At 45.8% G+C, this 24652-nt stretch overlaps 1 protein-coding gene across 4 annotated transcripts in view; it reads left to right on the top strand.

The window, feature by feature from the left end:
• The window catches only part of RPS6KA5 (ribosomal protein S6 kinase A5), a 103470-nt gene that overhangs the window by 11128 nt on the left and 67690 nt on the right, over nucleotides 1-24652 (top strand). For all 4 annotated transcript variants that reach the window (XM_061611958.1, XM_061611957.1, XM_061611956.1 and 1 more), the window contains exons 2-3: nucleotides 19913-19984; nucleotides 22111-22329. In XM_061611958.1, coding sequence (XP_061467942.1) covers nucleotides 19913-19984; nucleotides 22111-22329 — 291 coding nt within the window. The remainder of the gene's footprint in view (nucleotides 1-19912; nucleotides 19985-22110; nucleotides 22330-24652) is intronic.

Genomic DNA, 24652 nt, shown 5'->3' with positions numbered 1-24652 from the left:
AAAAATGTGTTGGCAAGAAACAAATTATTGGCTTCACAGAATTCAGTAAGTCTTTCTCCTGCTTCATTTCTGTCACCTAAGCCCCATTTCCCCACAGTTCCTAGTTCTTCTCTGTTCCCTACTTTTGCATTCCAGTCCCCCATGATTATCATCATGTCTTGTTTTGGTGTGTGCCTATTGTTTTGGTGTGTGCCTATTGCCGAAATAAAACACAGACACCATTCCTTGGGTTAAATAATGGGCCACTTTATTTAAACAGAATCCACCTGTCCCTTCTCTGGAGGGGATATATAAGCTGGCTGGCTGAGGGGGCTTGGGAGACCCACTGCCTGCAAGGGGAAGAGGACCATCACTGCCCAGGGAGGGAGAGCCATCTGCCTGCTTTGCTGCTGCTGCGCTGCTGCTTGGATAACATCTCTGCTCTCTCCTTCTTGGGCTCCTGCTCTGCACGTGGGCACCTTGCAGGACCAGGCCTCAGGTACTCAGCCAGCTGTGCCTGATACTGTTCCACCTGTCCCTTCTCTGGAGGGGATATATAAGCTGGCTGGCTGAGGGGGCTTGGGAGACCCACTGCCTGCAAGGGGAAGAGGACCATCACTGCCCAGGGAGGGAGAGCCATCTGCCTGCTTTGCTGCTGCTGCGCTGCTGCTTGGATAACATCTCTGCTCTCTCCTTCTTGGGCTCCTGCTCTGCACGTGGGCACCTTGCAGGACCAGGCTCCAGGTACTCAGCCAGCTGTGCCTGATACTGTTCCACCTGTCCCTTCTCTGGAGGGGATATATAAGCCGGCTGGCTGAGGGGGCTTGGGAGACCCATTGCCTGCTGTCCATCACTTTTGGGCCCCTTATTACATCAGCTACTACGGACTGCCGGTTGCTGAAGCCCCTCGGATGCTGCTGTGCTGTCTGAATGTATGAGTGGGTTGTATGAGTGAGTGTGTGATTGTGTGTATATGCCATGAGTTTTATTATTTATTTTATTTTTATCATGTGCCTGGGCGAGAGGACAGTGTTGTGGGAGGGAGGACCAAAGGGGGCCCCTATTAGTGTAGTGACGGGTAATGGGAGGTATGGCGCTGTGAGTAGGACATGCCAATTAAGGGGAACTCAACCCAGACAACTGGTGGCTGTGACGTGTTCCGGTCCTCCTCACACCCACAGGATTGCTGGTAGTTCTATCAGCCAACCCTCGGATCTCCAGTTGCTGCTTTTCAATGCCAGATCAGTAAATAATAAAACCTCCCTCATTCATGACCTAATTGTGGATGAGGCGGCTGATCTGGCATGTATTACCGAGACCTGGGTGAGCGATCTGGGAGGTATTAATCTCTCCCAGTTGTGCCCACCTGGGTATTCGGTTCAGCATCTGGGTAGATCCGAGGGTCGGGGAGGGGGAATCGCTGTGGTCTATAGAAGTTCCATCCCTCTTGTTAGGCACCCTATCCAGGTGGCTAATGGTCTAGAGTGTCTACACATAACGTTGGGTCAGCGAGACAGACTGGGAATACTGTTGGTGTACCGTCCACCCTGCTGCCCAACAGCCTCCCTAACTGAGCTGACAGAGGTGGTCTCGGATCTATTGTTGCGTTCCCCCAAACTTTTGGTATTGGGGGATCTCAACATTCATGCTGAGGCCTCTTTATCTGGAGCAGCTCAGGACTTCATGACCTCCATGACAGCCATGGGGCTGTCTCAATTTGCTACTGGCCCTACGCATGTGTCGGGGCACACTCTGGACTTGATTTTTGCCTCTGGATTAGGGGATGGTGATCTGAGAGTGAGGAATTTTACATCTATTCCTTTGTCATGGTCAGATCACCGCCTATTAAGGTTTAGACTCACATTGTCTTCTCCCCTCTGCAAGGGTGGAGGACCAATTAAGATGGTCCGTCCCCGGACACTAATGAATCCTGAGGGTTTTCTGATGGCTCTAGGGAATTTTCCGGCTGATAGAATTGACGGTCCTGTCGAAACCCTGGCCACACTGTGGAATACAGAAATGGCCCGGGCAGTTGACACGATCGCCCCGGTGCGCCCTCTCCGTTGCAGAACTCAATTGGCTCCCTGGTTTACCCCGGAGCTAAGAGTGATGAAGCAAGAAAGGAGACGGCTTGAGTGCAAATGGAGGCGAACTCCCGACGGCTGTAATCATGCACTTGTGAGGGTCTCTACCAAACTCTATGTGAAGGCAGTGAGAGCAGCAAAGAAGCAATACTTTGCTGTCTCTATTCAGTCATCTCTTAACCGCCCAGCAGAACTTTATAAAGTTGTCCGGGGACTTTTACACTCTGGTTCCCAGGACGCAATAACACCATCAATTGCCCGCTGTAATGAGTTTGCGCGACACTTTCGTGATAAGATCATGAACATCCGCCGGGACCTTGACTCCATTATTGTAGCAGTTGATCCTAATGAGGTGTCCAGAGCACAGTCTTGTCCTGTTTTACTGGATGAGTTTCAGTTGGTACAGCTCGAGGATGTGGACAAGGTGCTTGGACAGGTGCGGGCGACCACTTCTGCTCTGGATCCTTGCCCCTCATGGCTAATAAAAGCTAGCAGGAATGGAACAGCCGGCTGGGCCAAGGAGGTGATTAATGCCTCTTTACGAGAGGGAGTGGTCCCATCCTGCCTGAAACAGGCGGTGGTGAGACCGCTCCTAAAAAAACCCTCCTTGGACCCTGATAATTTGGACAACTATAGGCCGGTAGCAAATGTTCCATTCCTGGGCAAGGTCCTAGAGCGTGTGGTCGCTCGCCAACTCCGGGCTCTCTTGGATGAAACTGATTATCTGGACCCATTTCAATCGGGCTTTCGGCCAGGGTTTGGTACAGAAACGGCCTTGGTCGCCCTGTATGATGACCTCTGTCGGGAGAAAGACAGAGGGAGTGTAACTCTGTTGGTTCTCCTTGATCTCTCAGCGGCGTTTGATACCATCGACCATGGTATCCTTCTGGAGCGACTTACGGATTTAGGAGTGGGAGGCACTGCTTGGCGGTGGCTCTGCTCCTATCTCGGGAATCGTCTCCAGAAGGTGATGCTGGGGGAACATTACTCGAGTCCCTGGGTACTCCAATATGGAGTCCCACAGGGTTCAGTTCTGTCCCCCATGCTTTTCAATATCTATATGAAGCCGCTGGGTGAGGTCATCAGGAGTTTTGGAGTGCGTTTCCAGCAATATGCTGATGATACGCAGCTCTACTACTCCTTTTCATCTTCGTCAGGTGAGGCTGTTGATGTACTAGACCGCTGCCTGGCCGCGATAATGGGCTGGATGAGAGCTAATAAACTGAAACTCAATCCTAACAAGACTGAGATGCTGTTGGTGGGAGGGCCCTCTGCCCAGATGGTTGACGTTCGACCTTCCCTAGATGGGGTTACACTCCCCCTAAAGGAGCAGGTACGTAGTTTGGGGGTCTTATTAGATCCGCTCCTGTCACTTGAGGCTCAGGTAGCCTCGGTGGCACGGAATGCATTCTACCAGCTTCGGCTGGTAGCCCAACTACGACCCTATCTGGACAGGGAGAATCTCGCCTCAGTTATCCATGCTATGGTAACCTCTAGATTGGACTACTGTAATGCACTCTATGTGGGGCTACCTGTGAAGATGGTTCGGAAACTTCAGCTAGTGCAAAATGCTGCGGCCAGAGTTCTCACTGGGACAAAGAAATTTGACCATATAACACCTGTCCTGGCGCAGCTGCACTGGCTACCGATATGTTTCCGGGCCAGATTCAAAGTGTTGGTTCTTACCTATAAAGCCCTAAACGGCATCGGACCGCAATACCTGGTGGAACGCCTCTCTCGCTATGTACCTACCCGTTCACTACGCTCGACGTCGAAGGCCCTTCTCCGGGTCCCAACTCATAAAGAGGCCCGGAGATCAACAACTAGATCTAGGGCCTTCTCGGTGGTGGCCCCCGAACTATGGAATGCCCTCCCAGACGAGATACGCCTGGCGCCTTCTTTGTTATCTTTTCGGCGCCAGGTAAAAACCTACCTTTTCGCCCAGGCTTTTTAAACATTTTAAATTTAATTTTAAACCTAATATGGATTTTAATTTATAAACTCATGGCAATTCTATTTCGGATTTTTATCATGTTATATTTTTCACACTTGCTCATATTTTAATTGTGATTTTATTTGTTGTACACCGCCCTGAGAGCTTTCTGCTATAGGGCGGTCTAGAAATGTAATAAAATAAATAAATAAATAAATAATTGAATAATGAACCTGCAGAAGGGAGATTAAGTGCGGGAGCATTCTGGTGATCCAGGCAAAGCCTGTTTGCAGCTATCGGGCGACCATACCCTGCCTGAGCCTGGGGCTGACCTGTGCCAGCCCCCCAGCTCCAGCCACACCCTGAAGATGTGTAGGGGGTCCAATCCGCATCACCGCCCCTCGGAGCCCTGAAACTCCGAGCGGATGAGGCACGTTGGCCCCAAAGGCGGCCCGTACCCTGTCCCCGGGCCGTGTAGCCCTGAGCTGCAGGCCTCCGGACCGCCTGTCACCCCCAAAGGTGCCTAAAGGTGTCACCTAGCTGCCCTTTCCCTTTAACCTTTCCCCGCACTTCTTCGCCACAAAAGGGGGACAAGCCTCTGCTTAGTCCCCCTTTACCCCACACCCGAGAAGAATCTGGTGTAAACCCTTCTGCAGGTCCCCAAGAAAGATGTCATTGCCCGTGTCAGTCAAATGGACGCCGTCAGGCCGAAACAGCTCCAGCTTGTTGTGGCCCACCTCTGGGTGGTGGATAACAGAACCTCCCAAGTCCCTAAGGGCTCTCTGAATTTGCCTGTTCACCTTTTTCCGTGCCCTGTCCATCCCGCATGGATCACCGGCACAATTCCACCTCCTGCGCGGCAGGATGTCTGACCACACTAAGTGCACCCCCGGCCAGCGACGTGCAATGGCCCGGAGGTTACCGCATGCCTGTTCAATTAGGGCCTTGCCCTTTAACAGACCCAAGTCGTTGCCCCCGAGGTGGATGACCAGCACCTGGGGCACCGCCAGTTCCACAGCTGGTTGAAACAAGGCTGGCAGGAGCCTGTCCCAACGCATCCCCCGACGTCCCAGCCACCGCACTGCGGCCCATTGACTGAGCCCCAGCTGCGTGCCAAAGTGAGACTTCGCCGCCCTGCGGCCCGCCCAGAAAATCATACTGTGGCCACATAGGAGGATGCGTGGCTGCTCCGATCTTGTCCAGCAATCTGTTGAAACAACAACGACATTGGCTAACAAAAAAGGGGGGCATGGGGGGGCAACATCTAGCTGCTGGCGTCGTGTGTGTCAGCCAGTGGTCTAACGTAGGCCTTGTACGCGTCCGAGGACCACCCGCCCACCACCTGAAGCCTGTCTTTAGAGAAGCCCAAGAGGGCCGCCGTGGAGGCCGCGCCTATCCGGAAGGAGTGTGTCCCAAACTTACTGGGGTCCACGCCTAAATTCCCCAGTGCGGCCTTCGCCACAGACCAGAACTGGTATCTGGTAGGGGGCTGGGAGTTCCTATGTATGAATAGGTACCCTGACTGCGACCCCCTCATTGCCACAAAACCACGCAGGGCTGTTACTGGGCAGAGTTCTTGCTGCTGGCATGGGGCCAATACCACCAGGCGCCCTGCGGCCAGCTGCCGTGGCACCATGAGTCATGAAGAATGACCCCAAAACCGAAGGCACCCGAGGCATCGGAGTGCACCTGTAGCTCTGCCTCCAACAGGCGATCCCTTCTCCATAGGGAGACCCCATTAAATTCCCGCAAGAAGGTGGACCGCACTGTCAGGTCAGCCCTAAGAGCGGCTGTCACCCGTGTACGGTGGTAGGATCGTGATAGGCCAGCCATGGCGTCATATACGCGCCGCAGGAAGGCACGGCCGGGCGCTACAACCCTGCAGGCAAAGTTCAGATGGCCTGCCAGCCGTTGGAGCGTGGCTAATGTCACCTTATTAGAACTGACCACCTCTGAGATCTTCTCCCTGAGGGCCCCCAACTTGTCATGAGGGAGCCTGCAGCATTGGGCCACCGTATCTGTCTCGATGCCCAGAAACGTGAGAGCGGTGGATGGGCCCTCAGTTTTCTCGGCCGCGAGGGGGACGCCCAGCTCCCCAGCCAGTCTCGCGAAATGTGCCATGAACGCCCTACAGGTGCCTGAGTCCGCAGGGCCCGCAAACAGGTAGTCATCCAAATAGTGTACCGCTGATTGCAAGCCTGCACGCCTCTTGACCGCCCATTCCAAGAAGGAGCTGAAGCGCTCGAAAACAGAGCATGATATAGAGCAGCCCATAGGCAATGCCCTGTCCACGTAATATTCACCCTCAAAAGCCAAGCCCAACAGCTTGAAGTCCTGTGGGTGGACCGGGAGGAGGCGGAAAGCAGACTTGATGTCACACTTTCCCATAAGAGCCCCGACCCCGCAGTCCCTGACCATTCGCACAGCACAGTCGAATGATGTGTAGCGGACTGAGCACAGCTCCGCTGGGATGAAGTCATTGACTGACTCACCCTTTGGAAAGGACAGGTGGTGTATCAGGGGAAATTCACCTGGTGCCCTCTTGGGGACGAGGCCCAACGGGGAAACTCTGAGTGAGGGGATGGGTGGTGCCGCAAAGGGGCCCAAAACCCGGCCGGCTACTATTTCCTTCCTAATTTTTTCTCTCAGAACTGATTCCATGCCTTCTACTGACTTAAGGTTGCGGGACATGAAAGGTCGCCTGGGACCCAAATAGGGGATCCGAAAACCCACTGTGAAGCCTTCGAGTAAAAACTGGGCATCTTGGACTAGGGGGTAAAGGTGGAGTAAGTGTTGGAGCTCAGCAATTTTAATTGGGCTGGGGCCCCTTTCCCTGAGCTGCGCCTGCAGCTCCTGGCTTTCTTGCGCCAGTCGAATCCCTGTTTCCACCCCTGAAGGGGCGGCCCCTGGGGCAGCTAGTGCAGGCGTGGGGGCCCCCACATATGGCACATTCATGTCTAAACCTGCATGGGCTCCGACCGCAGAGGCCACGCGAGCTGAACTCCCAGCAAAGCAGGCGGGGTTGAACCCCCTGCCCCGCAGGCCTGCGGGAAGCAGTTGCTGATGCCTGGCGCGCCAAGAGATGGCTACTGTCTGCCCTATCACCTGCCATGGGCTTAGAATGTGCCATAAATTGCAGCCACAGGTCAGCCTCCTTTTTGTCCCAGGGGAGGGATGTATCAAAAGCCGCCCTCATACGGAACGCCTGGTCGTAGTCCAGCCATGCCATCCCCTGGAACTCAGAGTAGCCCCGATATATGATATCGAGGTATTTGATCAGTACCGAGGCCCTATGACGCTGCCTCTGTATTACCACCCCAATGTACGTAAGGAATGCAGGCAGCCAGTTAGACCAAGAGCGCTCTACCCGTCGCCGCTTGGGCCTATCGGGCTCTGCATGTTCCCCTTTATCCTTATCCTTCCCAACCGGCTCCCTGTACAGGAGTGAGAATAGGTCCACGTACTCTCCCTTCCATATTCTGTCCTTCGTAGCAGGCAGCAGATGAAAACCTAGTGGGGCAGACGTCTCCCCAAAAGGTATGGCCCCCTCTCTGACTGATCCCAGGGGGTCGGATATCTCTGCAGGGAGGTTGGCAGACAGGGTGGGCTGATTCCCTCCTTCCATCGCCGTCCCAGCAGCGAGGTGCCAGACCTGCTCACAGGCCTCCCTTAGGGGATGCTGCTGCTGTGACGTAACCTCCCCCCCGCCTGCGGGAGTCCCTGCCTGCCCATATCCCTCGGTTACCGCTGGTGGGGAAAAGAGCCAGTAGGGGTACCCCCAGGGGGTCCAGCTCCACTGCCGCTGCCCTTGTTGGTGTGGCACGATAGAGGACTCACCCTGTGTGCTTTCCGCCGAAGGTCCTTGTGTGGGCTGCATTGTCGGGGCTGCTTGCAAGGTGGGAGCTGCGCCTGGCTCTATGCTGGGTGTCCTCGCCTCAGCCCTGGGCCCGGCCTCCAGCGCATCCAGTTGCACTAAGATGGAAGCAACAGCCCCTGCATCAGCCCTGTTCACTGGCCGCTGTGTTTTCCCTCGATAACGTTTAGGTGGTGGGTCCTTCACCTTCCCTGTCACAGGTTGGTCCCGAGGTGCACTAGGATGGCCTGAGCTATGCTCTAGGGCCTCCAACCTGGCTAATATGGCCGCCCATGGTGGCCCCTCCCCACTCCTTGCCCCCACCGCCGCTGGGGGTGGGCATCTTCCCCCCGCTTTGGGGGCCTTTCCTTTCCCTTTTGGCCCCCCTTGTCCTTTCTTGGGTGGCATATCTAGCTGATTTGGGTCTCCCTGGCCCAACCCTGTCTAGAGCGGGAGATAGGGGCCCCGCTTACAAAACGACGTGATTTCAAAACGTTGTGAAGGGGCCCACCTGCTTATTCTATACCCCCTCCCGGCACCCAATTATCCGGGGGGGAGCCTAATTGCCCTGCACGCGGCAAGGATTGATGGTTGGGGTCGTGCACCCCCTACCCCCGCGTTAATTAAAATTAAAATTTAAATTTAAAAATTGCCTGCCAAAGGCCGCCTAGCCTGTGGTCCTCGCGCTGCTGGATCCGATCCTGCGCTGCCGCCTCGTAGTGACTGCACTGCCGCCACAGGGCCTCCCAAGGCCAGGAGCCTCGCCGTGTAGGCCTTGGTGCCAGCCGCCAAGCCTCGCTATGCGCCGCCTCGCCGCCGCTGCCTCCCTGTCTCCCGAGGAGGCTGGGGGGGGCTCGCCGCCGCACAGCCAGCCTGGCCTCAGAAAGCCTCCGGAGGCCCACGTGCACCGGCAAAGGAGCCGCGCCGCGCCGAAGCTGCTGCTGCTGCTGCGGCTGCCAAGATTGCCGCCGAAATTTGAACTGGATGGCGGGAAGCAGGCGGGGCGGCCTTAAATAGCCTTCAGCCGCCCCGCCTCCCTGCCGTGTGACACGACGGCGCGCCAGCGCGCCGTGTGCACGCGCATCCCCTAAGATGGCGGCCCGGACATCGGCAGCGGCCGCAAGCTCGCCCCTTTGCCCGGTAAGTCCCGGGCACGGAACGGGATTCTTCTCTGTTCCCTACTTTTGCATTCCAGTCCCCCATGATTATCATCATGTCTTGTTTTGGTGTGTGATCAATTTCCTCCTGTACTTCTGCGTAAAATCTCTCCAATTCATCTTCTTCTGTGTTTGATGTTGGAGCGTAGACTTGGATGATGGTTATGTTAATAGGTTTCCCATTTAATCTCATTGATATCACTCACTCAGACCTTGCGTTGTAGCTCTTAATTGCTTTTGCTACATCACTTCTCACTATTAAAGCAACTCCGTTTCTTCTTGATTTCTCACTTCCTGCATAAAATATTTTGTAGTTGCCTGATTGAAAATGTCCCACTCCAGTCCATTTTAATTCACTCACGCCAAGTATTATAATGTTGATACGCTCCATCTCTTGCTTGACAATTTCTAGCTTTCCCTGGTTCATGCTTCTCACATTCCATGTTCCTATTGTGTGCATCATACAACTCCGGACTCTCCTTTTGCATCTGTGCGCATCAGCCTCTGGGCTTCCTTTAAGCTTTGACCCAGCTGCGTCATTAGTCACAGCACTACTCGTACTTGTCCTTTGTTCTTCCCCAGTAGCTCTGGAGTGCCTTCTGACCTGGGGGTCTCATCTTCCAGCACTATCTCGTGTTGTATTTTGGATACTCTGTTCATAGGGTTTTCGTGGAAAGAGGTATTCAGAGGTGGTTTACCATTGCCTTCCTCTGAGTTTGGATGCATCTTAGTCTGGTATCTCACCTTTGACCATTTCGCCATGGGTGCCCCTGCTAGGAGTCTAGCCTCTTGGTCTAAACTCCTGATGGCATTGCTCTCAGCTTCTTCAGCACTCTCAAACCCCCTCACCACGTTAAGGTGTGCATCCTAAAGGGAGGGAGTTGCTGAACCACATCCCAAATCTCAGCCGACTCCCAGTGATCACCTGCAGCCAGATCTTTACTCCCAAGGAGTCGTGTAGTCGGGCACTCCTCTGGATGGGCTGGGTCTCCATCTGGCATTTGAGCTGACACCTCTCCTTTGGGCTTGGGGGCTGTTCAGCCTTGATGTTGGAGACTAAGGTTGCCTTGAGTGCAGACGGCCTGTCCTGGACATCGTCATAGAACACTAGCCCCCTCACCATCAGATGGAGTCTGAGCCAGGACTGGGTCCAAAACAGGAGACTCTTGGTCTTCCTCCGATGTGGGCTCCTCTGTTGAGGACTACCTGTCTGGGACCTGGCATACTTTTACTGCTATGTTCTCTGTGCTGCCATGGAGAACATAAAGTATCTAAATATATTGTCTACTTAAGATGAGTTGACACCTGCTTTTCATTTTTTATTATCTACTTTATATTCTTCTTTTGTGGTGATTATCCATCCTGACAGATAAGCCAGCTAGATCAAGCAGAAACTGACACAAAGCCATTACAGAAGCTCCCTGAATGTTTCTATCTTTCAAAATGGTTACTAATGTTTTCCTTAGTTGAACTGAAGTCTAAACTGCTGCTAGGGATTCATTTGTTTGTAATGCTTCACATTTTTTTTACTTATTCTCCTCTTTTAGCCTGTGCTTGAATGCCACGAATCTTTCATCTTGATTTTCACTGAAATTATAGCACATGAATTAGTCCCAGCAATGATGTTGGGTATCTTGTTCAGCACTGCAGTACACTTCTGTTAAACGTTGTACGTAGTAAAGTCTTATGTCCATCATAGGTGTTAGGCCACTGCTGATGGACATTCCATACATATAATAGCATACAAATCATACCCATTACTTTTAGAGAACTTACAGGGACTATTGTGTGTTAGCGAATTTCAATTGAGTGTTTGGGGGGGGGAGAATGGGGAAAAGGAATTGACCTGCTCAAACCCTTAAAGGGAAAATTAGAGTTGATGGGATGCATTCCCCAACTGATATCCCAAAACTCTTTGCAGCGCCCTACTACTGGTATTGCCTTACCAGGTCAACATGCCCCTTCCCATTAGTCAACTGTGAGAGTGAAGGTGGGAAAATCTAGATGGAGTTCTTTGCCCCACTCTCATTTTTAAAACTGCCAAAAGTTCTTAGTTCTCTTAATCCTTTCTATCTACACCTTGTTTCTCACTCCCACTCCAGACCGGTATCACGGACTTGCAGGGATGACGTCAGGAAGGCTAAAGCTGAGAATGAGCTGAGGTTAGTGAGAGACGCTAAAAGCAACAAAAAAGCTTTCTTCAGGTATGTCCATAGTAAAAGACAGAGAAAAGAAATGGTGGCACAGCTACTCAGTGAGGATGGCAAAATGATAACAGATGACAAAGAAAAGGCAGAAGTGTTCAATTCCTACTTTGGCTCAGTCTTCTCCCAGAAAAGGGTCTATGACCCTCCCGGGAAACATGAAGTAGAAGGGGCAGCACTGGAGCTTGAGATTGATAGACAAATGGTGAAGGAATACCTAATCACTTTGAACAAGTTCAAATCAGCAGGGCCCAATAAACTGCATCCTAGAGTATTGAAGGAACTGGCTGAAGAACTCTCAGAACTGCTTTCTATTATCTTTGTGAATTCATGGAGGACTGGTGAAGTGCCAGCTGACTGGAGGAGAGCTAATATTGTCCCTATCTTCAAAAAGGGCAAAAAGGAGGAAACGGGGAACTACAGACCAGTCAGTCTAACATCAATCCCTGGAAAAAGGGGACTGGAAGCAAAGTCCTATGAGGAGAGACTGAAATAACTGGGCATGTTTAGCCTGGAGAAGAGAAGACTGAGGGGAGATATGATAGCACTCTTCAAGTACATGAGAGGTTGTCACACAGAGGAGGGCCAGGATCTCTTCTCGATCGTCCCAGAGTGCAGGACACAGAATAATGGGCTCAAGTTGCAGGAAGCCAGATTTCGACTGAACATCAGGAAAAACTGAGAGTCATATGACAATGGAACCAATTACCTAGAGAGGTAGTGGGCTCTCCGACACTGGAGGCATTCAAGAGGCAGCTGGACAGCCATCTGTTGGGAATGCTTTGATTTGGATTTCTGCATTGCACATGGGGTTGGACTTGATGGCCTTATAGGCTCCTTCCAACTCTACTATTCTATGATTCTATGATTGCTCTCATATATGGGTTCCTGGTTGCTCATGTGCTGTGCCCACTGGCCTGTGTGCGCTGTTTAACAACAGCCAGATCGCTACACAATAATCAACTCTCATCCATGATTTGATCATGGATGAAGGTGCCGATTTGGTGTGTATTACTGAGAACTGGGTGGGTGGGTGGGCTGGGAGGAGTTGATCTGACCCAGCTTTGCCCACCTGGATACTTGGTACAACACCAGGACAGGCTGCAAGGACGGGGGTGGGTAGGGTTGCTGTGGTCTACAGAATTTTAATCTCTGTCACCAGGAAACCACTGTGTTTTGGAGCTGGCTGTGAGGGCCTCACCTGGTGTCAGGCCAAGGAGACAGTAAAGTGCTGCTGGTGTACCGTCCACCCTACTGCCCGGCAGCTTCTCTGACCAAGCTGGCGTGTCGGCTGTGGTATTGGAGGAGCCCAAATCCTGGGTGATTTCGCCATCCATTCTGCCTCTAGTGTTTTAACTCAGGAATTCATGGCCTTGATGATGACCATGGGGCTGGCTCAAGTTGTCACCAGTCCAACACATAGGGTAGGGCACTCCCTTGCAGGGCTGTGGAGTCGGTATGCCAAACCTTTGACTCCGACTCCTCTATTTTTCTACTGCCCGACTCTGACTCCACCCAAAATTGCTTCCGACTCTACAGCCCTGGAAAGGGCTGTAAATGTCTTTTTAAATTGGAAGCTCTCATAGGAGCATTTTTATCGCTGCCTGAATATGCGCTGATCTTGGCATCACAGCATTTGTCTTCATCGGGGTCCTGTGTCATACACTGACACACAAAATGTTTTCCATCTTGAGTTATGGTGAAATGTTCAACTACAGCTGACTTCATGGGAAACTTCTTTGACATTTTAAATTTATATTTTAAAAAATTTGTCAATCAAAATTTATTTTGAAGTCAGAGTCGGTACATTTCTACTGACTCCGACTCCACCCAAAATTGCTTCCGACTCCAAGTTCACGACTCCGACTCCACAGCCCTGCTTCCTTGACTTGCTCCAGATGGAGGAGATGGGGGTGGTGGATGTCACCCCGTTGTTGTGGTCAGATGACTTTCTAGTGAAGTTTAGACTTAACTGCTGTGATCTTCCACTGCAGGGGTGGTGAACTGATTAAGATGGTCCATCCCAGGAGACTAATGGAATCCACTAGATTCCTGAATGTCCTGGTGTAGTTCCCAGTAGCTAGAACAGGTGACCCTGTTGAAGTCCTTATTGTGCTGTGGAACAATGAGACGCATTGGGCTCTTTACACAGTTGTCCCTGAGCACCCTCTCCAGCATTGTGGAGCCTGGTTAGTACCTTAGTAAACTAGTGGACTAATGGCAATGAAACAAGTTGGACAACGGCTAGAGTGCAAGTGACGAAAGAGTTGCTTTGAGGCTGATCAGGCACAAGTAAAACATCATAATTGTGCCTACTTTGTGGGAGTCAGGGTGGCAAAGAAGGCCTACTTCTTTGTCTCCATCACATCCTCAAGTAGTCATCCAGTGGAGCTTTTCCATATTGTCAGAGGTCTGTTGACATCAACTCCTGGAAATGGAGTTTTCGACCTTTCGGAGACTCACTGTGAATTGTTTACATGGCACTTTGAGGGTAAAGTTGCTCTGTAGCAATCTTGATGTCCCATCTACTGTAGTTCCCAGTGAGTTGTCCAGTGCAATGTCTGCTGCAACTTCTTGGGAACGGTTTCAGTTGATGCAGCCTGCTGACATAGACAAGGTGCTTGCGATGCTGCTGCCAGCAACGGGTCCTCTTGACCCTTGCCCTTCTTGACTTATTAAAGCTTGCCAAGGGGGTTTGACCAAGTGGATCCAGGGTGTGGTCAATGCATCATTGCGGGAGGGAGTGGTTCCAGCCGCTTTGAAAGAGGTGGTGATCCGACTGCTCCTGAAAAAGCCCACCCTGGATCCATTGGTTTGCAACAATTACTGACTGGTTGCAAATACCGCCTTCTTAGGGAAGGTGATTGAGAGGGTTGTGGCGCAGCAATTGCAAGTACTCTTGGATGAAACAGATTACCTTGACCCATTCCAGTCTGGGTTCAGGCCTGGTTATGGGACTGAATTGACCTTGGTCGCCCTGATGGATGCCCTTTATTGGGAGAAGGACAGGGGGAGTGCAACCCTGTTACTCTTACTTGATGCCTCAGCGGCTTTTGATACCATTTACTTTTTTTTTTTTCAATTAATTTTTATTCCAATTTTCAAAACCAAAACAATACAAAAAGAAAACAACACAAATCAATAACTAGTACAATACAAAAAGAAAATATATATATATATATATAAAAGAAAAGATATTGACTTCGATTTGTCATAGTTCAGCTATAAATCTATAATATATAACAAACCTATCTCTTAATAGATTATAAAATCACCTTCCTCCAGCGGTTAGGTTATCTTAGTTGGTTTCAAATCTCATTAACATCCAATCATTTTAATCTTCCACAAAAAGTCAAAGAGAAGTTTCCAATCCTTGAGATATATATCAATCAATTTTTTTACTAAATAAACATATCAGTTAATCCAACTCATCAAATCTACTAAGTCCAGTAATTTTAAATCGCTCTTCTGTCATTATCCATATTGGGTCCATCTTCCATCTTTACGCACCCAAAAATCTTGCTGTCATAGTCATATAATAGAAGTCTGATAGGAATTTCCTCCATCACAGATATTTTCTTGCCATCAAATCCAAACGTATCACTGAAGTATTGTTGCAATGCCGCATCTCTTTTCCTCTTTTCCACATGATACACTAGTACATCTCTTGAAGGTTTTTCCATTGACACAAAACAGGGATTAATTCTGTTAACTTTCTCCATTTCAAGTTCCATCAAATCCTTCCAGTCCAGGAATTTTTTTGAACCGATAATATCTTTATCTCCAATCTCTTCAATTCCTTCAGGGACAGCGCTGAATTCCAAACTGTAATATTTGTCTCCAGGATCCATCACAGCCAGGAAATCCAAATCTTTTTTCATAATTAAGCCAATCTCCATAGTTTGAACCTTGCCTTTAATTTCTCTTTCATCCTTTTTTTGTTTTCCAGATCTATCTTTATTCTCCTTTCTCATAGAATCCTGAGTTTCTTTCAGCTCCTGTCTCATTTCGTGAAGTTCAATTCTCCACGCTTGTCTATTATTTCTCAGTTCTTGTTTTATTGAGTTAATCCCATTCATTATTTTCTGAAACATGTCTAGAGATAAAGTCCCTTCTTGTACATCCATGATCTGCTTAATTGTCATTCTTAAAGCCAAAGGAACAAAACTCCTTCAATTTTCAATGTCCCAGACAAAGAGCAGCTTATTTCTTTAACCAGTTACAAAGGAGTTAATCTTTCCAACCAACTAACGTCACACGCTAGACAGCCCTTATCTCTTATCTGCCCGGAAGTGTAAGAACGGCTTTTTTTCTCAGCATCCAAATAACTAGTAGCAGAGAGAATGAGCAGATTCGTCAAAAAAAAAGTAGATCAGGAAAAATAGTCCCAGCCATATATTACACAAAAGTCTTATAAATCAAAAAGATTTCTTATCTCTCCCAATCAGAAATCTCTCGTCCGTTGTAATCTTTAAAATGCTATTTTCCATGTCAGCTTTTTGCAATAAAAAAGATAAGCTATTTATATTTTCTTCCCCCTTAGTTCCGTGAATAAAAAAAAGGAAAGTCTTACCTCACCTAGGTTATCTCAATTGCTGTTACTTTGACAAATCTCTTTAGCTGTATAGATAAGAAAATGATGAATGTAGACAGGAGGATGTTTGCCTGTTAATCCGTATAAAAAAACGGGTCACTTATCCAGCTGAGCTAGCATAAAAATCCTCGCTCTGGCTGAGCTGCTGGAAGACAGACAATTCTGACGAATTCCAGACTCCAACAATCAAAGCAAAGCTGTGTGGGAAATCTCACGTTTCTTCCTTATCCGGAAGAAATTATTCCCAGTCAGAAAAGAGCCTTCTGACTGAATTTAAAACTGGATAAGTTTCATCCAAGACAGAGCTCGTCTCAGAGGCTGCACAGGCGTAGGGATCCTCCTGGGAAGTCTGCTTTTGATACCATTTACCATGTTATCCTTCTGGGCCGACTTGGTGAGATGGGTATTGGAGGCACTGTTTTACAGTGGTTCCAATCCTATCTCCAAGGCCGTTTTCAGAGAATAGCATTGGGTGATTGTTTTTTGGCCCCCTGGCAGTTGTGCTGTGGGGTGCTGCAGGGTACCATCTTGTCCCCATGCTATTTAATATCTATATGAAACCCTTGGGAGTGGTCATTAGGAGATTTGGGGGAGGTGTCAGCATTATGCTGATGATATCCATCTCTGTTTCTCTGTAACATCTGATTGGGTGAGGCTGTGCAAGCCCTAGGCTCTGTGGTGGGCTGAATGAGGGCCAATAAACTGAGTCTGAATCTGAGCAAGATGGTGGCATTGTAGGTTGGTGGTTCCCAAGTTTGAATAATTGCCTGCCTTTGATGGGGTACTACTCCCCTTGAAAGAGCAGATTCGTAGTCTGGAGGTGTTCCTGGATCCATCTCTGTCACTAGAGGCCCATGTGACCTCAGTAGCTAGGAGTGCCTTTTGCCAGCTTTGGCTGGTAAGACAGCTGCAGCTGTTTCTGGACTTGGGATATTCTGACCATTGTTGTCCATGCACAATCTCCAGGATGGATTACTGTAATGCCCTCTATGTGGAGCTGCCCTTGAGGTTGGTCTGAAAGCTGTAGCAGATGCAAAATGCAGTGACATGACTGCTTACTGGGGTAGGGTATCACCATCATGTGACACCTCTGCTAAAATAATTGCAGTGGCTGCCCATAGCTACTGGGCCAAGTTCAAGGTTCTGGTTTTGGTGTATAAAGCCCTTTGCAATTTGGGACAAGGATACCTGAAAGATCGTCTTACCTTTATATACCTAGTCGATCACTAAGTTCTGCAGGTGAACTCCTTCTGCATATACCACCTTATCAGGAGGTCCGTTCTGCACAACATAGGAAGTGGAGCTTTAATGTTATGGCATCTACCCTCTGGAATTCCTTCCTCTTAAATATTAGAGAGAGGCACCATCTCTGTTATCTTTTCAGTGCCTATTGAAGACCTTCCTGTTTCAACAAGCCTTTTAAATAGAGACTTTATCCCATTCTGTGTTTGTGTTGGAATTGCTTTTAAAGTTGTTTTTAAAACTTTATTTAAAAGATGTTTTAAAAAATGTTTTGTTTTAATACTTTTAAGTCTGTTTTTAAGATGTTTTAGAGTGTTTTGGTTTGCTGCGCAGGGCTCCTACTGGCAGGAAGGGTGGGATATAGAATAATTATTAACCCTTTCTTTCCAGAACTGTGCTCTGCTTTATTCCACCTACCCGCCACTCATTCTTCTCTAACATTACTCCATCACTTCCCTCCCCCCATTTAAACAGTATCCACATCACCCCCTACCCCATTAAGATGAGTTGTGTGAAGACAAAATGTTACAGTCACACAAACACTGTAAAAAATGAGGACAGTATTGGAGAGTGACTTGTGTTCTTTTACAGGCATGATTCCATACCCCTTAACCTGACACTTGTCTCTTGAGGGAGGGGGATGACGGGTGGAAGTCCAGTGTGTGTGTGTGGAAGATTCCAAAAGCCTAAGAAGTTTCATTAATACCTCTTCTGCATCTATAAAAGAGGTGGAAGGAGAGGCAGCAAACAGGAAGGGCCAGGAACGGTTGTCCAATACAGCTCACTCCCATGTTGTTACAATGTCTGCATGCAAGTATGCTTTATAAGAACAATAGGTAGATGGTAATTTGTGCCTGCATTCTGCAGGACTAGAGATGTGAAGGAAAACTATGTTTTTTTCTTGGAAAAAATGAAAAAAGAAAAGAAAAAAAATCAACCCTCCCCCCCCCAAATTTTTCTGTTTTTTTCCCCCCAGGCTTCCACATCTCTTTTCAGGACCACATGTGTTCCTGGACAGATAGCTACCATGTGCAAAAGAGTGTGACTTTGCTCTGTTTCATACCTGAGTTTTGTTGTGGGGCAAGAGTGTTGAGATGGGCTGGGAGAGTGGTTATACCTAGATGAGAATTAAATGTTTAAAATGGAGCCGCCTTTTTTTTAATACACTGATTTGTAATGAAACAAAGCATTAAATTGTATATAGTCTTTCCACAAACGAAATGCAGATGTAGAACATGATAAATGATGATAAACCAAACAATAACATAGTGTTAATTTTAAAAATAATCCTTGATACTTCAATATTTCAATAAAGAAGAATGTCCTTGATGGATTTTAACCATAGCTTCTATTTCAAAAATACACAAATTCCAGTTTTACACAGATTTTTCCTCCTCCTGGTTCCTTAAATCTTAACAAATAAATGTGCCTTGTTATTAATAATGGGTGATATCCAATGTTAGTCATACTCAGAGCAGACCCATTGAAATAAATGGGAAAAGCAATTGATTTGAATTGGTCTACTCTGAGTATGAGTAACAGATATTCAATGTTTGCCTTAAACACTCTTCAGTACAGGATTTTATTTTCCACTTAGAAGCAATTTCAGTTATTGTGCTAATTAAATATTAACTAGTTATTTTGATTCTTACGACTGCATTTTTAATATAACTGGCAAAAATAACTAATGGATTATGTGGGTATTCTTATCCCTTTATTTCCTTTATTACAGCCATTATTTATTTCCAAAAGATGATAATTTGGAAGCAAGGCCACAAACTATGAAAGTAATCAGGAACAATTTCCAACAGTTATTATCTTCCATTAGATAGATCTGTCTCAAGCTGAGCAGGCCCTTGCCAGCTGGGGAGGACTAGCCTCAGAGAGAGGCAATGGTAAACGCCCTCTGAATACTGCTTACCATGAAATCCCTATTCATAGGGTCGCCATAAGTCAGGATCAACTTGAAGGCAGTCCATTTCCATTTTCAACTAAACTAGTATGTTATGTTACTTGTAATATCAATATTTTTCTTTAGTTGATCTTTTCAGATGAAATGAGAGTTACTCATTGAAAAATCAGTTAACCTGGGACATACTTCACATTATGGCAAATATGCAGCTTATCTTGTATTGTGTGACATCATAACTTTCTGTGTCCCCGCCCCCGATCTCCGTCAGTAGTTGCTGGTGGCAGTGAAACTTGGAATGTTGTGATGTCTCAACATAAACTAAGTTTTAGTACAGGAGTTCCTAAAATGGTCTGTGTACAACCAGTGGCTAGTGAACTTTAGTTAGGTGATCTACAGTGTGTCTGTGAATAATGGCATGTGCAGTGGCTGTGAATGGTGGGCGCAGCAGCTACTCTGTCATTCTTAGATAATGGTGGTCCAGTCTGCATGGAAGGTAAGTAAGGTGGACCACAAGTGACAGATACTTGAAAGGAATAGAGTGAATTAGAAGTGTGAAAGGCAGAGCAATGGGAAGAAAGAGGAGGCAACTTGAAAGGAGTGGAAAGGGTTCTATGGAACTCAGATTGTAATACAATTAAATACAATATAAAATAAAAGGAGTGATATAAATATAAGTAAAATCATACAGCATCTAGCACAGCGCATTACAATTGCTACAACAGGCATAAAAAGCATTAAGTGGTCTGCCAAGAGCCTTAGCAGTTTTCAAATGGTCTGTTGGAAAAAAAAGTTTGGTAACCACTGTTCTAGTTGATACAGTGTGGTCTGGGGGCTAGGCATGTAGTAGGTGTTTTTGGTAGCAGCTGCATATTTGCCTTGTCTTGTTTGTCCTTTAGTGTCTCTGTGTTACAAAACTAGTAATTTTAACACTGGAATGTTTTTGTGTTTTCTTAGCAAACTTCACAGGCCACATAGAGAAGGTGGGCATTGAGAACTTTGAACTGCTGAAAGTTCTTGGGACAGGAGGTAAGAATAGGTTTTCTTTGCTAATTAAACATGGAAATTTTTTTAAAAATCGTCAAATAGACGTCTACTTTAGAGGATGAGCTTTGTTATAACTAAGTGGGCTGGGAAAATTGAGCTTTTAAGTTTCTTTCCAATTCTTACATTTTCAGGATCATCTACTGAAAGATGCTGGGTGTGCAATTAGTGAAACATAAGTTGACACTGGAATACTAATATTCATAAATGTAGAATTATATTTCATGATTACTTATTCTCAATGTGACTTTGGAAGGACAATTTTATTGTGCATAGATTGTATGGAGAGGGCCTGTGTTCACAACACAATTCTCCTTCCAGAGTCATGTTGGGAGTAAGTGGTAGTGAAATGTGCAGTGTATGGGCTAAGAGACTGAGCTACAAATCAGAAAATCCCTGGTTCAGATCTTACCTCTACCATGAGCTAGTGTGGCCTTAGGTAACCCCCCCCCCCAGCTTCTCTCTGTAATATGGGATATAATGCTGACTTCATTACAGGGTATTATAAGGTTTACAACTAGATAATGCATGTAAAGTTCTAGAAAGTGCTGTATGAATGCCGCCCTGGCCTCCTGCTGGGAGGAAGGGCAGGATATAAATAAATAAATAAGAAATAAGAAAATACTATTATTTATTTATTCTAGTTGAGCTCTACACATGTAGCCTTAAGCAAATATGGTCCAATGTGTAAATGCTGCACAGGGCTGAGGTGAACCCAAACCTGCACCTGTCCCAGGGCTAAAGAGAGTGAAGATTACATGGAACATTGACTCATTTCCCACTTGAGGACAATAGTATTCTCTGTCAACCATTTGCATGGCTGGGATGCCTCCTGCCTCTATTGCTGCTTCCTGACACTTACCACAAAGAGCTTTATATTAATTTTCCATGAATGTTTTAGAATAATTGCTGGGTCACTGTATTCAGATTTTATTTAAGGGATGATTTTGAATAAAATCTTTTTTTTAAAAAAATTGTCCAGGCTTAGTGGTGGAAATCAGACTTTATTGGAAGTATCTCATGCAATTTTCAGTTTGTTCCTATGCATTATATCTCATGGAGCACAAAATAACTTTTATTTTGAGAAGAAATTTGATGCTGTGTTAATTACAATTTTGCCTAGATCTTTTATGATTTATCTGACTCATGGATGTTTTGGAGTACAAACTCTTAACAATCCTAACAGTTTTAAAAAATGTTTTCTAAGAATTAGATAATACAAGGCTGAGCATGCTAAAATTTGTATATTTGTCTTTTTCAGCTCTTTATCATTTGTTAACAACAAAAATGCATTTTGAGAGTAGGAAATATTTAAGAAAATGTCAAAAGCTTTTTGAAAAATATACTACCCAGCATAAGTTGTTTTTTTTAAAAAAAAAATTATATGTAATGACTGCTTACACAGTATGTAACAAGTTTTTCCTTAATGCTAGTGCTCTTGCTAGGGTTCCAGCCAGTGACCATGCTCCTTTTCAGGATACTTAATTCTATTCATCTTTCCCCCACCATTGTCTTTCCTACCTGGAAGTAACAAGTGGGAGTGCTTCTTCACTTTATACCAGAAGTGCCTCCTGATCAAGGTTCCATACATGCCCTCCAAGTTACGTCATTCTTTCCTCAGTTTCTTGTTTTTCTTTTCCAATTTACAGTCAGTATTATGTGGCCACATTCTCAATTCTTATTGGGCTATTTTTGAGAGCTTTGCCACCACAGTTGTTAAAAAAAAGTTTTTTTTCTATTTCTGCAAACCTTGGGTTTCCACCAAGTATGCTGATACCTCCCTTTTCTCATTTGCCTGTTTTGGCTCCATTCCTGTCATCACTTTTCACCTGAATTTGGTATTGGGGGAGTGACAAAGATTTAACACTTGTTGATCTGGCAGAGTCCACATTGCTTTCAATAATATTTAATTTATTTCAGTCAACAAGATGTAGAAATGCCATTCAGTTCTAAGATTACTTTCATTATCTTTCAGTACATGTTGTTGGAAGTACCTTGATGTGGGCAATTTGCTCAGTTGTGGGGTTGTGACAGAGATTGGATACAGTAGTAACCGATTACTCTTACAAATATCTGTATTTTCAGTGTCTTATATTTATATTTGTTTTTAGCCTATGGGAAGGTATTTCTGGTGAGGAAAATAAGTGGTCATGATGCTGGCAAGCTGTATGCCATGAAGGTTTTGAAAAAAGCAACAATAATTCAAAAAGCCAAAACAACTGAGCATACAAAGACTGAACGACAAGTACTAGAACATATACGACAGTCTCCATTTTTGGTCACTTTGCGTTATGCTTTTCAGACGGACACAAAACTTCATCTTATTCTGGGTAAGTTTTTATAAAATATAGAAGTTATTTTGCTGAAACAAAAAAATCAAGCCATAAAGATCTGCTTCTACAAATTATTGAATTAAAAGTATTAGAACAATTACCTTTCTTTGTATTCCAGTCCATAGTATGGGTTGTAGCCAACTAACTCATACTTAGAGTAGACCCATTGAAATCAATGGTCAAGTTAGTTGTCCATTAATTTTAGTGGGTCTTCTTTGAGTGTGTTGAACCCAACCTTATAGGTCCATGAGAAACAAAAGTAGAAATAATTTAAAACACATTTCCTTCAGTTTTAAAACTTCATTTTATATTTATAGTTTTCTTCCATTGAATCTCTTAAAATGGATTCATCAGCATTATTTGTAAAACTAGTTTTATCACCAAAAATGAACAAAAAAAACCCCTAATCCTTCATATCAAATAAACAAAAAACCCTGACCATATTCAAATACTGTACATTTGTTAAATTGAATAAGACAAGACTGCTATGTTTAGGATTCATCAACTGAGTTGGATAAAATAGAATCAGTTGATTACCACTGCCTTCTATATTAAATGAAATGCCTTCCATTTAATTTTGCTGGGGTAATTGGAGCTACCTTGTGTGGTTTTTCTTGCACATACTTTGTATTCTATGATGTTAGTGGTACTTGCATAAGCAAGAAGTAGTCACTGTGAGCATTCGGTGTAAAATGAACTCTGATCAGTTTATAAACAAGTCAGCTTCAAACCATTGGTTATGAAGGCTTATGAAGCTTCCTTAATAACATAAGAATATAACGTAAGAAGAGCCCTACTGGATCTGGTCAAAGGTCCATCTAGTCCAGTATCCTGTTTTCACAAGGCCTTTTGTTTTAATTACCCAGAATAATTTGGCATCATCAGCAAACTTGGCTATCTTCCTGCTCACCCCTAACCATAGATACTTTATGAACAAGTTAAAAAACCCAGGACCCAGTTCCAATCCTTCTGGGACCCCGCTTTCTACATCTCTCCATTGGGAGAACTATCCATTTATTCCTACTCTCTACTTCCTGTTCTGTAACCTGTTACTGATCCATAAGGACCTGTCCTCTTATCCCCTGATTGCTGTCTTGTTCAGTAGGTTTGGTGAGGGGCTTTATCCAAATCTTTTTTGAAAGTCCAAGGACACTGTGTCAGCTGGATCACATCTATCTATCTATCTATCTATCTATCTATCTATCTATCTATCTATCTATCTATCTATCTATCTATCTATCTATCTATCTATCTATCTATCTATCTATCTATCTATCTATCTATCTATCTATCTACCTACCTACCTACCTACCTACCTACCTACCTACCTACCACCCCATAGCCAAAGCTCTCTGGGCAGTTTACAGCAATTAAAAACATTAAAAACAAATATACAAATTTTAAAACACAAAAACAATTTAAAAACACAATTTTAAAAAATGTAAAAACAATTTAAAAACATATGTCTGCTGGCACTCTCAGAGAAGTTTAAAATTTTAGTGTGACAAGATTTGCCCTTGCAAAAGCCATGCAGGTTCTGCTTCAGCAGGAGTTGTTATTCTTTATGCTTGGTAATATTATCACTAATAATGATTTCCACCAGTTTTCCCAGAACAGATATTGAACTAACTGGTCTGTAATTTCCTGGATGCCCCTGGTTCCATTTTTTAAAATTGGTGTTAACACTGGCCATTCTCTAGTCTTTGGCTGCAAAAGCTGATCTTAGTATCAAGTTGCATATTTTTGTTAGATCAGCAGTTTCACATTTGAGCTTTTTAAGAACTCTCAGAGTGATGCCATCTGGATATGGCGATTTGAAAGTTAATTCAGGCACAGGGATCTGTCAAACATCTTCCGCTGTGTAGACAGATGCAAATAATTTATTCAGCCTCTCTGCAATCTTCCTTTCCTTCTTTAGCATAATTTTTACTGTCTTGACATCCAAAGGTCCAACCACCTACCTATCCAGTTTCTGGCTTCTAATGTACAGTATATAGAGAATGTTTTGTTGTATTGGTCTTTAAGTTCGATTTCTCTCAAATTCCTTTCTGCCAGTTTGCATTTTCTTTGCCAAGATCGAGAACAAGCCAAACCTGGATAAATACTGACATAACAAGCAAGCAACAATACACCCCCCTTAAACATCTATACCAAGCACTCCCCCTTGTCTATTCCCATTTAACAGGCTCTCAACTGGGGGTATAGAAACCACTTTCTCCAACTTTCAAACATACTGGGCAATTACATTTCCCTCGTCTCTCACTCAAGGGACCAAAAACTCTCCAAATATCAGACTCTTACCTTACTAAGAGGTAAGAAT

Source organism: Rhineura floridana, chromosome 2 (assembly GCF_030035675.1).
Source record: "Rhineura floridana isolate rRhiFlo1 chromosome 2, rRhiFlo1.hap2, whole genome shotgun sequence".
Classification (NCBI taxonomy): Eukaryota; Metazoa; Chordata; class Lepidosauria; order Squamata; family Rhineuridae; genus Rhineura; species Rhineura floridana.
The sequence above is the reverse complement of the archived record's forward strand: the minus strand, read 5'-3'. Positions and strand labels throughout refer to the sequence as shown.